The 15,308-nt window shown below is 44.0% G+C and overlaps 1 protein-coding gene across 1 annotated transcript in view; it reads left to right on the plus strand.

The window, feature by feature from the left end:
- Positions 1-15,308, plus strand: part of POLR3B (RNA polymerase III subunit B) — a gene marked incomplete in the record, with an annotated part of 1,742,661 nt that overhangs the window by 182,120 nt on the left and 1,545,233 nt on the right. Inside the window, 1 exon segment of the mRNA XM_044088141.1 lies at positions 2,325-2,442. Within this exon segment, the coding sequence (XP_043944076.1) occupies positions 2,325-2,442 (118 nt within the window).

Here is a 15,308-nt window from a genome sequence, read left to right on the forward strand (position 1 = left end):
AACCCAAATGTCTTTCTGATTGAAACTCCAGCTCTATTCAGTCGCATACCGTCTGCTCAGAGGTGACATGTGCCTGACATACAAGGCCATGTCCAACCCGGAATTAATGGACATGCTCCACCTCAAAAAAATCCAAATCCACCAAAACCACTAGAGCAAGCGACTTGAACCTTAGCACGGATATAAATAGGACGTGCTGGAGGGATAGATTTATCACTCAGAGAACTCCCTATGCTGTGGAATAAAATCCCGGTCCATGTGAGGCAGAGCACCTCGCTGGCTCTGTTCAAGAGAAATCTTGACCTGCGGATGGGAAATCGTAGGTTTACCCCGGGAATCATCTCTGTGTCACTGCTGGACAGAGGCACAACAAACTAATGGGCACAGTATTTTTTCATATAAGGGGTGGCGTAAGCCACAAAACTTTGGGCTAGGCTTATAAATGCCTTAGGGCAGATAGCCTAGTATAAACCTATGAAGCCCCAAATCCTGCTGGTGGTATTAAACAGCCAAGCAGCAGTGCTGGGTATGACCCTTGTATCCAGACGTTTTATTTTTTGTACTCAGACCTCAAGTCCCCCCCCCCCCCCCGACACACACATACATAAATGTACTGTTCTTTTACACATGTGAAGCATGCACACAATTTACACTTGCTTCAACTTATAAGGTGTGCGTTCACATCAGGTAAGCATGCATGGCTCTGTAGAGCTGACATTACTACAGTCGGTTTTAAACTTTCTGTGTTCATTGAATCATAAAGTTTCTGAGATGCTCAGAAAAAGTGTACTGATTTGAGTATACTGAGTATGCTTAGCTATACATGTTTTACATGAACAAGGAAGTTAGGATTTGTGATTTCCTATTTCTTTTTTGCCAAGGCAGTGGAACTTGTTTGAGTGACTTACAAAGTACTCCTCTTTCCTTGTGGGACATTCCTCTTCATGGAATCAAGCATCCTAGTTTGAAGCCACTACTGAAATTTTTTGTGGAGCAGTTCTCGGTCAAGAAAGTCTGTTCATGTGGCCCCACAGAATTGGGGCGCTGTGGAAATCATGTGGCCCCTCAGAATTGGGTCAGTATGGAAATCAGCTTGTCTTTAGTTTTGGGGAAAAAAACACAGTTTTTCAGGATTGTCTCTGTCCAGCAAGCTTAAGAAGTTAGTTGGGTAAGGTATTTAATGCTTGTATAACCTTTGTGAGGAAATTACCTGCCACTTTCCCTAAATTATGTTTCTTTTATGCTAATCATTTGTCTACTGATGAAATTCCACAAAGACAGACTTGCTTGGATGATCAGATGAGCCTTACTTCAAGCCACTAATCTTGGTCTCCTAGTGACTGTTTTGGAGTGGTCTTAAAGTTGCAACATCTTGGAAGTATGCCCATCTCCATTTCAGAAGACTTTTCAGGATGTTTTCACACCTGTTTGGGTGTTTTTTTTTGACATTGTTTGGGATTGGTTTGGCTGCACTTTCTGCAGAGATCTTTTGAGAAATGAGATATAAAATGTGAGATTTATGTATCATATCAGCTGATGTTTGAGATGGACCTCATTTTTTCAGCCCCTCTTTGCTTATCTGCTGTTAGTGAGAATTCTGTGGCCGGAAGTTGTTTTGCAAATAAAACATTAAAATGTGTGGTTTATTTATTTTTTTATTCAAATAGGTGTCAAGAAGTTTTGGACCAAATCTTATATTAATTTGACTGAGGGATGCTATACTCCTGCATTTGTTAGAACTGGAGACTTTAAGAAAATAAGTGCAAGAGGACACTAGAAGGATGTACCCCAGTGATGGCCATTGCAGAAAGCTCCTTTGAATATCAGCTGAACTCATATAAGTAGTTTGTCACCTTAGTCTATGTTCTGTGTCTTGTAAAATGAGTGACTACTTACACAAGGTAAAAGGTTAATCTCAGTCAGTAGGGAGGATTGTTATTACTGTATCTTTCACAAGCCTGTTTATAACTGGTCATGACAATTTGGTGGAGAAAGAGTGGGTCTCCTGACAAAAATCTGTCCTGCCAAAACGTACTTGGAAGAGCCATGTATTGTATCTTGGCATGCTGTCTTTTGACACAATCAAGAGTAACATCACATGTACTTTCACTCACCTGTTTGAGCAGGTAGCAAATGTGATGTTAGGAAGGGAGTTGTGTGTGCTGTCTGTTACCTTTATCTGCACTGTGTCCCACTGCACTTGGTTACAGAGGGGAGATGCAAATTTGCGAGGTATTGTACAGAGCTGACCTTGTCTTTGCATACAAAATGGTGAACAATTAGCTGCTGTTCTGTAGTCATTGTAATTTTTATTTAATTTACAGGCGGCTACTTCATTGTGAAGGGTGTAGAAAAAGTGATCCTTATCCAGGAACAGTTGTCAAAAAACCGTATCATCGTGGAGGCTGACAGGAAAGGAACAGTAGGGGCCTCTGTGACTAGGTGAGTAAACACTCATTTCAAGTGAAATTCTGAAAAAACAAGGATAATTGCCAATAACAATTCACTGATTTTTTTATAGATGCTTTAGGCAGATCTTATTAAAGTTAAATTTTGGAGATTTAACTCCATGACATTGGATAGCAGTCAAGGCTCTATCCCCCTGAAAATACTGAATCGATTGGTAGTCTTGATGGTGGAGGAATTTGTTTGGGACAGAAAAGATAAAGGGGCTGAGCATTCTTGCCTGTTAGTTTAGGAAAGTCACATGCCATTTCAAGCTCCTCAGTAGAGATGGAGACGACAAGCATTTGCCTCAAGGATGGGGAGGTCTATATTCTTGTTTTTTATGGAAGGAAATAACAGACCTGGGCAGCACCACTGCATGTCTTAATTACTGAAGTGTCATGTCACCATGCGTAGGTAAACAATAAGTAAGCATCCCTCCTCTGATATTTCTGAGGATGATGGCACAACTAACGTGATTGTCCTCTCATAGAACAGGGTGGCTGAATTTTGCTTTTCAAGGAGGGCAGGACAGCCTGAGATTTCAGTCAATTGCATGATTGAGTGGCACACCCAGGGTGCATCCATTGCAGTTCCACTGTTTGACTGCTAACCAGAGCACATGGGGTTTGTTTACATTAAAGAAAAAAAAAACTCTGGACACCCTCACTCCATAAATCCATAGGTTCTTGTGCGTAACTACAGGGCACACCGATTTTTTATTTATTTATTTATTTTATCCCTGGATCAACCAGTTTGTCTCTGCTGATAAAAGTGCTCAGCTTTGGTTTTGTTGGTTGGCTGTTTAGTGAGCTAAAATAAAGTATTCTGACTACATCCAGACATACATGTGCATGTTTTTTGCACTAGCATTTTATTTAGCTTTTCTTGGTGAGTCGTTTTAAGTTTTTCACATTACTTACATGAATGTTTTCTTCACATTACTTAAATAAATGTGACGGCAATTAAAAATATAAAAATAAATGTGTCCATCTGGTCTGCCTATTTAATACAGCTGGTAACCCTGTTTGTTTCATCAATCCACCAGCTCCTCTAACCGCACATTCTGTTCTTTTCCATGAAAGCTTTTCCCTTATCTCCAGATTAAAGACAGTATCCTCAGTCTTGTAGAAGTGCTTTTCCTCTCATCTGTCCATCCTCTTCAGGTTGACTTTTCTAGACTGCCCTTTACTGTTTTACATAATCTTATGACCCATCTCCATTTAACAAAATAAAAAATAAACAAATAAATAGAATATCCATTTTGATTTTCCTTTTTGTTCTCACCCCACTAGACTCATATCTGTTTTTTGTTTCTTAATTTGTATTGTATTGTATTTTTCATTTGTCTACCAGGGCTGTATACTGATCTCTCATCCCCAGAGCTGGATCTAAGTCAAATGGAACCCTCGGCAGGGTAATGAACTGGTTCCCCTTCCCAGCAATATCAATATCCTGCTACTTGGGTGTCTTGTTTCAATATTTTTTTTTAAATTTTAAGCAAAACTCCTGACAGATATTTGCTAAACAAACCACTATCACACTGAAAATAGACTTAGCATTATGCAACAATGAACTTTTCTTGAAACCCACCTTAACTGAAAATGCATCTTGGAACCCATTTAACCGAAAGACTTGCTGGGAGTCATTGTTAAGTGGCACGTATTGAAGTACTATTAAGATGTTATGTGAAGGGTGCAGGAATTCGAGAGAAATGTGTAACAACATATTTGCTAACAGCCTGGGAGAGCCTATTGGAAGTCAGTGTCCCTTTTCAAGAGCAGCCCAGGAGAACCATCTGAAATTACCTGTTCAGACTCGTACAGAAGACAAAAGATGAGGGAATCAAATTCTCTTCTACAGGAAGCAACACACTAACAATTACAAGTTGCATTCATCTGTAGTAAGTGCAAGACAATACTCTAGCAGCCCAAACACAGTGCTTTTTTATACCCACAAGTCTACAAAAAATGAGCTAGGATAAAATGTACTCATAGATAAGATATTAAACTTGTAGACTTCATGCTGTCATGTTTATTCACAGGCAAATAAACACACCATCAGTCAACTAAAGAAGGAAACCAGGCTCATAACCAAATAACATGGCTAATGATGATGCTGTTTACAACTGATTTTTTCCTTTACATTGTAATTATTTTGGCATACAGAAACCAAGTGTTTATCTACATACACACTGATGTGACCATTAAATAAAGCCTCTTGCATGTTTCTGTACATATCAAAGGTTTCCTTTTGATAAGTGAGTGAAGAAATGCGTAAAGACCTGTAAGTGCATTTTCATCCTGCTGTTGAGAGATCTGTACAGTCCCAACCCATTTTGTACCCCCCTGTGTCTTCTAACATCTTAGCTCAAGAACCAGGGAAAGCACCTGAAATCAGGAGCAGAATTTAAGTAGTGGTCTTTCTGCTGTAAAACATTTTTGACGAGTATGAAGTCTGAAGTTGACGTATGCCATTTATTGACTGCAGTCTGTCAGTATTACCAGCCACAATTTTGAGGAGCAGACAGCAAAAATAAGGCAAAACAAAATCTGGCAGTGAACAGCTATAGTGTGTGTGTCTGTGTACTTTTATATGACTGCAGACTTAGGATTAGGTGAATGAATAATTTCATAAATAATGGCCCAGAAATGTATCTTGGCTGGCTGTTGTCAGGACCAGTGCAACTCGCTCAGCTCTTTCAATTTTGTAGCTCAAAAGTCCAAAACAGAGACATAAGATGAGCTTTAAAATATTTCTCTTGTAGATTTAAAGTAGATAAAATAAACTTTTTGACTAAGAGTTTTCTAAAGGGTACAAAATGCTTATACTTATCATTTAGTGATTGCAATCCCCAGTACTTTGCCAGAAAAACACAGATTTCACAAGGGACAGACCAAAATACCTCTCAGATTCTTTACTCAAGAATTCTGGATAAACCCAAAACTAATGAGGGGATAAAGACCCCAAAAGGGACAGATTTTAGTTTTATCTTTGTTTGTCCATTAAGTTTACCTGGTTGTGTCCCTTTTCAGGGACAACTTGCAAAGGAGGGGCAGGTTTGGCATAATGAAAAACAAAGGTACAGAGTTTGATCCTCACCTTTAATAGGGAAATTGGTTTGGCTTAATGGCTCACAAGGGCAGTTAGCCTATTACTTACTAGTGAATGTGGAAGCACCGTATGGTTAACTGACTTGCTCAAAGCCACATAGTAGGCAAAGGAAGGTGGAAAGATTGTAACTCTGCAGGAAATAGTCAACATCTCAGAGCTTTAGGTACCATGCAGCTGTCAAGCACTTAAAGTTAACACAACTATAGATGTTGTGTGAACATGCATTTTTTTGAAAATAAGAACTGTGGAGCTCTAATGACTGGCATTACTGAATGCAAATCCTTTCTGATTTTTCAGAAAAAAAAAAGAAATTGATGAGATACAAGGCATAAATATGAAGCTAAATTAGATGTTTTGCAAAACCAGACGGATAAGAATCAGACCACCTTAGTTCACTTAAATTAACAAAACAGGCTTTGCATTAACATGGATTTTCTGAACACAAGCTGGTATTACTGACAGACTATAATCCTTGGTGATTTACCAGAGCAAAGAAGCTAATAACGGACAAGGCATAAATATGAGGCAAAGCAGAAAAGGATGAGGCAGACTACCTTTATTTACTTAATTTAACAGAACAGGCTTTGCATCAGTTTGCATTTTCTGAAGGTGAATGGGATAGATTGCATTTTCTGAACAAGAATTATAAAACTCTGATCATAAAACTCATTGTTATCAGAAAATGAAGAGACAAGGCTCTGAAACCAAAAATAGTGTAATCGATGATCTCTTGAGGAAAGTATTAACAAAAAGCAATGTTTTAGGTGAAAAATATAATTAAGAATTGTGTACTCTGTTTTCAGGAAATATAAGATTTTCATATCCCCATCAGCTGGAAATGTTGTGATTGTAGTGAAGATTCAGAATTTGGTGTGACAATTAAGGCTGTAAGCTCTTAGTGAGCTGTTTTCTATATTAAAAGGTACAGGGTTTGATTCTTAAATTTAAATACTGTGCGACTCTGAGCAAGTTACTTTATATACATTGCTCAAACTCTTAAGACAAAAAGGGCAGGGCAAAAGAAAGTTTGAATGCTCTAATAAAGCTGGATCTGAAGTAGTTTACTTCATTTGGTCTTCAGCCTTTGGGCTTCGGATCTGACGTGGATCTGACACAGCCACATAGCTAGCATCTTTGATCCAAGCTCTCGGCTCCTCACCTCTACCCATAATGACCCTTGTCTCCTTCCTCCTTTCAGATCTCGTTTGCCTCTGATATAGCAAGCAGCGTGGTCCATGCTCTTAGCAGTGAGGCAATTTGTTTTCAAATTTTTTTGAGGGTTTGTAAGTGTGATTTGTTTGCTATAATCTTACCTTCTTTTTTTTACCTATCCTCCCTGCATGACAGTCATTGGTTTAAAAAAAAAAAAAAAAAACTTTTACTCACACTAGAAAAGAAGGGAAGGAGGAGTGTTTGGACCTCATTTGGGAGATCATGTCTGAAACTCCCAAACCTGGTTTCAAGCATTGCTCAGAGTGTGGCAATAAGCTCTTTCCGGCTGATGGCCACACACTGTGCGTGCCGTGCCTGGGAGCTGCACATCTTGATACCTCCTGTCCTATCTGCTCTGGGTTTAATCCCAGAGCACTTTAGGACAGGAGGAACAAACTAATTGTCAAGGGCCTTTTGCCCACATCGGGAACGGCCCTTCTCTCCTCTTCTAATTCCCCTTCCCAGGCCTCAGGGACTCAAACTTCTGCCAAGAGGCCTATGGAAGTGGAGAAGGCCAAGAAAGATAGGCCTTGCAGGGGGTCTCCTGACTGCTCTGCGCCGGATAGTCCTCCACTGAAAGTGGCTTCTGTTTCCAGGCCTAGTTCCCCTCACCTCTGCTCTCCATGATTTTCCCCAGTGCCGGAGGTCATTAAGGTACGGTCGCTTGTCACCCCCCCAGCATGTATGTAGGCCTGTTTCTGTGCGTCTTCATCCTGCTTCACCTGGAGCCTCAGTGAAACAGAGGTGGACAAGATGATGCAGAAGTTTATCCATACCCAAATCCAGGTGGGGGGTCTTGCCAGCACCCTCTCCCTCTGGAGGGGGTGCCTCGCAACCTTTTTTCTCTCAGATAGCTCCTTCTCCGATCTGACCAGTGGTTTTGGAGCCTTTGGATCCAAGGTCCCTCAGGGTAGCAGGGTCAGCACAGACTGTAGTTCCTTTTTCCTCAATGCCGGCCGTTGCATTGAGTGGGTCGGATCCGAGCTCTCAGAGCTGTAGTCGTCTCGAGGTCGGATCTGAGGGGGTGCTGTCAGCTCAGAGTGGGTCGGAGCACAGCGTCTCCCTGGGTATCTCTGCTCCGACTCCCCTGTCGAATCAGAGGGGTATGGCTCCATTGGATGTGCTAAGGAGGTCCGTTCTCTCTGTATTCGATGTGGTGGAGAGGGACCTCACGATTCCTTTGAGACCCTTTACCATCTCCTGACTGTCTTGTCCTCTCAGGGACAGCCTGTGCCAGTTTTGCCCCGGGACGCTCCACTTGGAGAGCAGCAGGAAGTTTGCTGGCCCTCTCCAGAATCCCACTGAGGAGGCTCCATGCAAACAAACATGCAAGAGGAGGCCCTTGGACTCCCTGTCTGAGTCCCTCACTTCAGACACTGAATTGGAGGAAGGGGAATGTTCCCCCCATCTCCCCCGAGGATGTCTCATTTGGAGACATCATGGAGATCCTTTGCTAAAAGGGGGGGGTGTGATCTACCCAAAAGCCAACCCCGGGCGAAGCAATGTTTCTCAAGGCATTTGGCATGGGCCCATCTATTTTCTGGGTGTCCTTTCCAGGGGATCCCTTGGTGGTTTTTATAACATCTCTGGCATGGAAGGAACAGGACATGGTGGAGCCCATCTCTGGCATGGAAGGAACCGGACATGGTGGAGCCCATCCTGAAGTGACCCGACCAAGTCCATAGCCCTCCGGACAGAATGTTTGGTTTAAAGGGTGCCCAGTGGATGCTATGTTCGTGGCAGTGGCCACCAAGAAAGAGCTCGCCCAGGAGAGCTTTACAGTCCACCCGCCTGAGTGCTAGTCAGATACGCTGGACCGTTTCGGAAAGTGGGTGTATGCTTCAGCAACCTTTGCTGTTAGGGTGCTGAACTGCATGGCACACCTGACACAATTGCAGCATGACCTGGTCAAGGAGGTCACTGAATTGACCCCAGAGTCCATGTCGGCTGAGAACAAGAAAATGTTCTTCACCCGCATAGCCACTCTGAAGGCCATCTCCAGTATGTCCATGCGTCTCCTCTCCCATGCTGTGGGGGGGATCTGCTAGGGCGGCCGGTTCAGGAATCACCATTAGGCGTCATTCCTGTCTCCAGCTGTGTCAATTTTCTGACTCCTTCAAGGCGTCTTTTTACCAATTCCACACATGACGGTACTTACCTCTTTGGGAAGTCAGTGAAGGAGACACTTGTCCAGAGTGAAAAGGATTGGAAGACTCTGTCTGCCCTTGGGATCCACTCCCCCCCTCCCCCCAAATGATCTTTTCTCCAGGAATCAGCGAGGGATGAAGATGTGGTTACGGAAGTCTCTGCCTTTTCCAGGACACTCAAGACAACTCGTCCACCAGAGGCAGAGGGGGTTACGATAGGTGCTGGCCCAGAGGCAGAAGCGGCCCGAAAATACTGGGTCTCGAGAACCTTTCTCTGACAGCCCCGGGCAGCAGCCCTGAAGGATTGCACGACTTCTCTCTGGTGGCAGTTGGGGGTCATCTTTCACTGCACCCAGTGGCATGGGAGTCTGTTACAATTGATGGATGCTGCAGATCATATCCAGAGGCTATTCCATTCCCTTTGCCCAGACACTGCTTCCCAGACACCTCCCAGATGTCCCACCCGCTCAGAGAGGCAGTAGCCTTGGAAATAGAAAAGCTGCTAAGAAAGAGTCATCCAAAGGTGTCCCTAGACCAGTCCATATTGGGTTTCTGTTCCAGGTTCTTTTTAATGCCAAAGAAGATGGGGGGACCAGAGACCCATCCTGGATCTTTCCACCCTGAACCTGGAAGTTAACAAGATGAAATCTTGGATGGTCACTCTCCTTTCTGTCCTGTCCTATCTGCAGACAAATGACTGGATGTGCTCGATTGACCTCCAAGACATGTACTACCATATAAAAATGGACAGATGCTCCCGGAGGTTCCTCCGCTTCCAACTAGGAGCCAATCATTTTCAGTTCAGAGCCCTCCCCTTTGGTCTCACCACTGCCCCCCGGGTGTTTACCAAATTGATGGCAGTAGTAGCGGCTCACCTGAGGCTTCAGGGTATCCAGGTTTTCCCATAACTGGACGATTGGCTCTTTGTTGCCCCGACCAAGCATCTACTATGTCATGCCAGGGACACTTTTCTGCTTTTCTGCTTTTAGCCAACCATTTAGGCATTACCTTCAATCTTTCCAAATCAGCGCTGACTCCGGTTCAGAGCCTGGACTTCATCAGAGCAAGGTTGGAAGCGATTCGAATTCAGGTTTTTCCTCACTCCAGAGAGAATACACAGTCTAAAGCTGCATTTGTTACAGCTTCTTTATGCAGAGGTTCCAATGGTGGAAGCAGTCCTCATGTCCTTGGGGTCTATAGCAACTACGATCTGCCATCCTCAGGGACTTGGGTTCTATGGCAGCTATGATCCATTTATTGCCCTTAGCACGCCTTCACATGTGGATTCTTTAATGGACCCTGGCCGTCCAGTGGTCTCTTCTGGATCAAACCTTGTCTTACCCTGTCCGAATATCTCAGGTGTGCAGGGACTCCTTTCTGTGGTGGATTCAGTGTCTGGACCTTAGGAAGGGTTGTCCTTTTCTTCCACCCTTGCCCAAAACCACGGTGACCACTGATGCCTCCCAGCTCGGGTGGGGGGAGGGTATTGCTCGGGACGGACAGTCCAAGGCACGTGGTCCCTACCTGAGACCAGTTTGCATATCAACTATCTAGAGAGGAGAGCGGTGCTTCTAGCGTTGCAAGCCGTTAAGCCCCTTCTTCCTCTAGGGACGATTGCCATTCAGACTGACAATATGTCAGTAGTCTGGTACAGCAACAAACGGGGGAACCAGATCCTTTCCTCTTTGTCGTGAAGCCATGAGAGTGTGGGAGTGGGTGATCTCCACCGGTCATTTTCTGGTAGCAAAGCAAATTCCGGGTCAATCCAACATATTCTCATGGATAGGCTGAGTAGGTCTATCCTTCTGCCTTACGAGTGGTCTCTGAACTCTTCAGTGGTGGAGTGGATCTTCCTCAGGTGGGGTCATCCTTGCTGCGATCTGTTCGTATCTCCTTCCTACGTGAAGTGCATTGAGTTTTTTGCTCTGAACTCCCCTCAGGGGGAAGCCCCTAGAGACGCTCTGGTTCATGCTTGGCCACCCGGTCTACTCTGTCTTTCCTCCCCCACCCTTTATCTCCAAGTTTCTTCAGAAAGCTCGCAGACTGGGGGACACTGTCATCCTCATTGTCCTATTCTGGCCTCACTATAAGTCTGGTTCCCATCCCTATGGTCTCATGCAGTAGTTTCATCTTGGACTCTGGATCCAGTTCCGGATCTTATTTTGCATCCCTCTGGGATATCTCATCCAGATCTGGTCAGTCTGAAGCTTACGGCCTGGCTTCTCCAGTTCTCATGATTGTCAGGAGTCCCAGTTTATCTTCCTCCGTTAAGGAGATTCTGGTTGCGGCTCCCAAGTCGCCCACCAGAAGAGTTTACTCAAGCAAATGGAAACGTTTTTCTATCTGGGCCTCACAACAGGCCTTAGACCGCTTTACGGCTCCAGCTTCTGTTATAGATTTTTTAACAGATCTTTTCCAGCAGGGCACCAGTTTGTCTACTGTAAAGTACAACTTGCCACTGTTTCTAATTTCCATATCGGTGACAATGTGACTTCCTTGGCGTCTTCTAAACTCTGCAAGACTTTTCTTAAGGGTACCTTTCTACTACATCCCTCAGTGAAAGATCCAACAAATCTGTGGGACCTTACTCTTGTTCTCCAGGCTCTAGCCTCTCCCCCTTTTGAACCTGCAGCTACAGGTGAGTTACAATAGCTATCCTGGAAGACTGCCTTTTTGGTAGCCATCACTTCTGCTAGGAGAGTGTTAGAACCCCAAGCTCTCTCTATCAAAGTGCCTTATATGATCTTCCATAAGGATAGAGTCTCCTTACATACTAATCCATCCTTTTTTGCCTAAGGTGGCCTCTGAAGTTAACATAAATCAATCTATCAGTATTTTCCCAAATTTCCAGAGCAAGAGAGAATATAAATTGCATTTGCTAGATGTACATAGACAACTACGTTTCTACTTGCACAGGGCCAAATCCTTTCTAAAGTCTGACCAGTTGTTTGTTTCTTATGCTAAGCACTTTTTAGGAAAACCATTTTCCAAAGTCACAATTGCCAGATGGATATCCCAATGCATATCCAGAGCTTGTTTAGCATGAGGGCTCTCTCCGCTGAGTCAGGTGAAAACATACACTACCAGGTCTATGGCTACTTTGTAGGCTTTCTGGTCCAGGGTCTCGCTGGATGACATCTGCTCTGCCGCCACATGGTCCTCATTTCAAACCTTCATTTCCCACTACAAGTTGGATACAATTTCCAGAGGTAGGGCTTCTTTTGGCTCTGCCATGCTCTGAAATATCCTTCCATGAGGGCCTCCCAGTTGCTAAGTAGCTGGAGAGACTGTCCCAAAGGTAGAAGACCAAATGAAGTAAATTACTTCAGATAAAAAAGTTAGGTACTCACCATAATGTTCCATCTAAGTAGTTGTACTTCGTCTTCAACCATCCCCCCTCCTTCCCCCTGCCTTGTCGCTTTTGTTATGACCATGTGTTGAAGTGTACCTCTCATAGCCATTCTGTATGTTCCTTGGCTCAGAGTACGACATGAATCTATATTGGTAAGGCATTGTTGAGTTGAGTTTGTCTTATGAGCAGCAAACTCGATCTGAAGGAAGGAAGGAGACTGGGCATTATGAGTAGAAGGGAGGAGCTGAGAGCTTTGATCAAAGATGCTAGCTATGCGGCCGTGTCAGATCCATGTTGGATCCGAAGCCCAAAGGTTGAAGACAAAGTACAACTACTCAGATGGAATGCTATGGTGAGTACATAACTTTTGGATTATGAAGCTCTGACTAGTATTGAATGTCTCAGCCCCATCTTGTAATAACTGGTGCCTAATGACTAGAATTGTCAGCAGAAGCACAATCTACTTCATCTTGAAGCACCTGTGCAGTCCAACCCAATTGTGTCCCTATGTATTACGGGTATTTGTTAGAAGGGAGTATGTTAGGATGTTTCCAGAGGTTGTGTGTGTCTGCAGGGGTATTCATTAGAACATTGTCTGCCTCTGGTTATCAGACAGTTGGGCCAGACTTGGGGTGAATTTCTGATTTCTCTTCCATTGGTCAAGGTTATGCTTCAGTAGGGCTAGGGATGCTTTATGTGGATGTGGAGCCTGTTCCATAGCATGAAGATCCTCTGAGACACATATGTCTTGCCAGCATGTTTTATTTCTGTCACAATCAAAATTTAAATCCTTGGATCTAGTGATTCTAATGCTGTTAATTTTGCAGATGTCCAAAAGGTCCATCAGAGTTGGTCCTGAAGATGCTTTGTATGGCAGGCATAGATCATGTCTCAGTAACCCTTAGGCGAAAGAGTATGTAGATAGGTTTTTAAGATCTCTATAGGGCAATGTATTTATACCCTAGAGTCTCCTGGTAAGGCGTTCAACTGTTGCATATGTCTGGTCACGTACATGCTGAAGTGGGAATTATACTCTATGGTGGGTCTGAGGGCTGAATAAAGTGGCACTATTACTTCTTGGACCTGGATGCCATACCTTTTTAAGTTTGGGTGACATAGAATGATTTTCTTACTACTTTGGTCACATGTTGGCAGTTCTTAGGGGTGTCTTATTGATCGAGTAATTAACTTGGATGACAGCTTTCCCAAAAGCACTATAATGGATTTTTGGCATTGAGTTTTAGTCTGTGACTTTGGCACCAGTCATTTGTCTGTGTAAAACCCTCTTGTAAGGTGCTTCTGTCATGGAGGAGTCTGTGATGGCTCCCAGTTTGTAGTCCACTGCGAACTTAGTCAGTCAAAAGTCCTTGACATTAGTCTTTACCTCTGAGAAGTACATGCCAAATAGGAATGGTTCTTGGAGCCCTGTGTTGCCCCACTGGTGACCAGTTTCACCGTCTTGGCTACTTTCTGGCAACTACACTTTTTTTTTTTTTTTTCTCATTCTCATGCACACTGGGCATGAATGCAGGTGCAAGCTGTCGCTGTCTCTCTCCCACTGTCTCTCTCGCTCTCGTGCTCGCTCTCTCTCTCTCACTCTGGCTCTCGCTGTCATGCTTGCTCTCTCTCTCACTCTGGCTCTCCCTCTTTCGCTCTGGCTTTTGCTCTCTCTGTGGCTCTCTCTCTGGCTCTTCATGTTGGGACCCATTGTTTTTTGTTTCCTAACATTTCATGGTGAGAATTGCACTGGTGTACGAATACTCATCTTAATGTTAGCCAATAGTGGACTGTTTCCTTATAACTTTAATATGGTCAAATACTCCTCCTGTTTTACTGTAGTAGGCTCTTCCATAATGACAAACTTTGTATTTGCTATCACAGTAACACTAAGTTAAATGCCTTTTCCATTAGGCAACTCTTACCCCATAGCTAGGCACAGTGTTGCACGTTTAGTTACTGCCTAAACGTGGTCTTACTCCAAGTAATCCTTCCACTTCTCCTTTGGAGAGTACGTTGTCTGACATTGCCTCCTGTGATATCTGGCCTGCCTGCCTTTGTATTGATGTTCGTGTTTCACTGCTGCAGTCATTACACTTGGGTTATCCTGCCATCAGGCGGTCCCGCAGTCGGCCAGAGTTCCAAAGTCTTGGTCCGGCATCGGCTGCTGTCGCTTCTTCCCTGACGTCAGTGCGCCAGGGGTATATAAGATGCAGCAGACCCATTTTCTTCAGTCTTTCTTGCTGTGCGGTGCCCGAAGCAAAAGCAGTTCGCAAGTGCTGGTCGGCCGACTCCTGAGATTTCAAATTCTATTTCAGATCCGAAGTCTTCAATAAAGCTAAGTACCCCATTGGGGAAACTTTTTCTTGCCTCAGACCAATGTCAGTAAAAGTTAATTGTATTTCTTGTGGGAAGCAAATACCTCATAAGGATTTTCATTCTTACTGTATTCCATGCCTAGGCCCAGATCGCGACGTCACTAGTTGTCGGTTTTGTGCTAGATTTAACAAACGCACTATTAAACGTCAGTTTGATTTTGCACGCGACTATTTTGGCTGAAGGTTTAATTATACCATGCTGTCGGAACAACCGACGACCGGAATTCACAAAAAACGCAAAGATAAAGATTAGGACAGGCATCCGAGGCCCAGAACTGACGACGAAGCCTCTTCTAGGCCAGTTGCCGGTTCTCAGTGAGGCGCTTTTGCAGCCCCTGACACCCGCTACCTCAGAGCCACAGGCCACAACAGACTCCCACGTGGAGTTGCCTAGGCCTCTGGATACTCAAGGTGTTGGGCCTACGGAGATTAACCCTTCAGATGGGTCCGGAGCCGCTGAGCAGGCATCTGCTTCTGAGGGTGTTTTCAGACCTACACAACTAACCATTGCATCTACAGCCAAGTCTAAAGTAACTTTAAAGACAAAGAAGCAAGTACAGCATTCACCTGGACAGGCCTTCATGCCTGAAAAGCAGATGCTCAAAATGGCCGAAGACCTAATTAACTCTGATCAGGGGTTCCCCAAAATCCCTTTTTCCCCCG

This window comes from Protopterus annectens, chromosome 11.part0 (assembly GCF_019279795.1).
Source record: "Protopterus annectens isolate FY-2018-M chromosome 11.part0, PAN1.0, whole genome shotgun sequence".
In the NCBI taxonomy this organism is placed as follows: Eukaryota; Metazoa; Chordata; order Ceratodontiformes; family Protopteridae; genus Protopterus; species Protopterus annectens.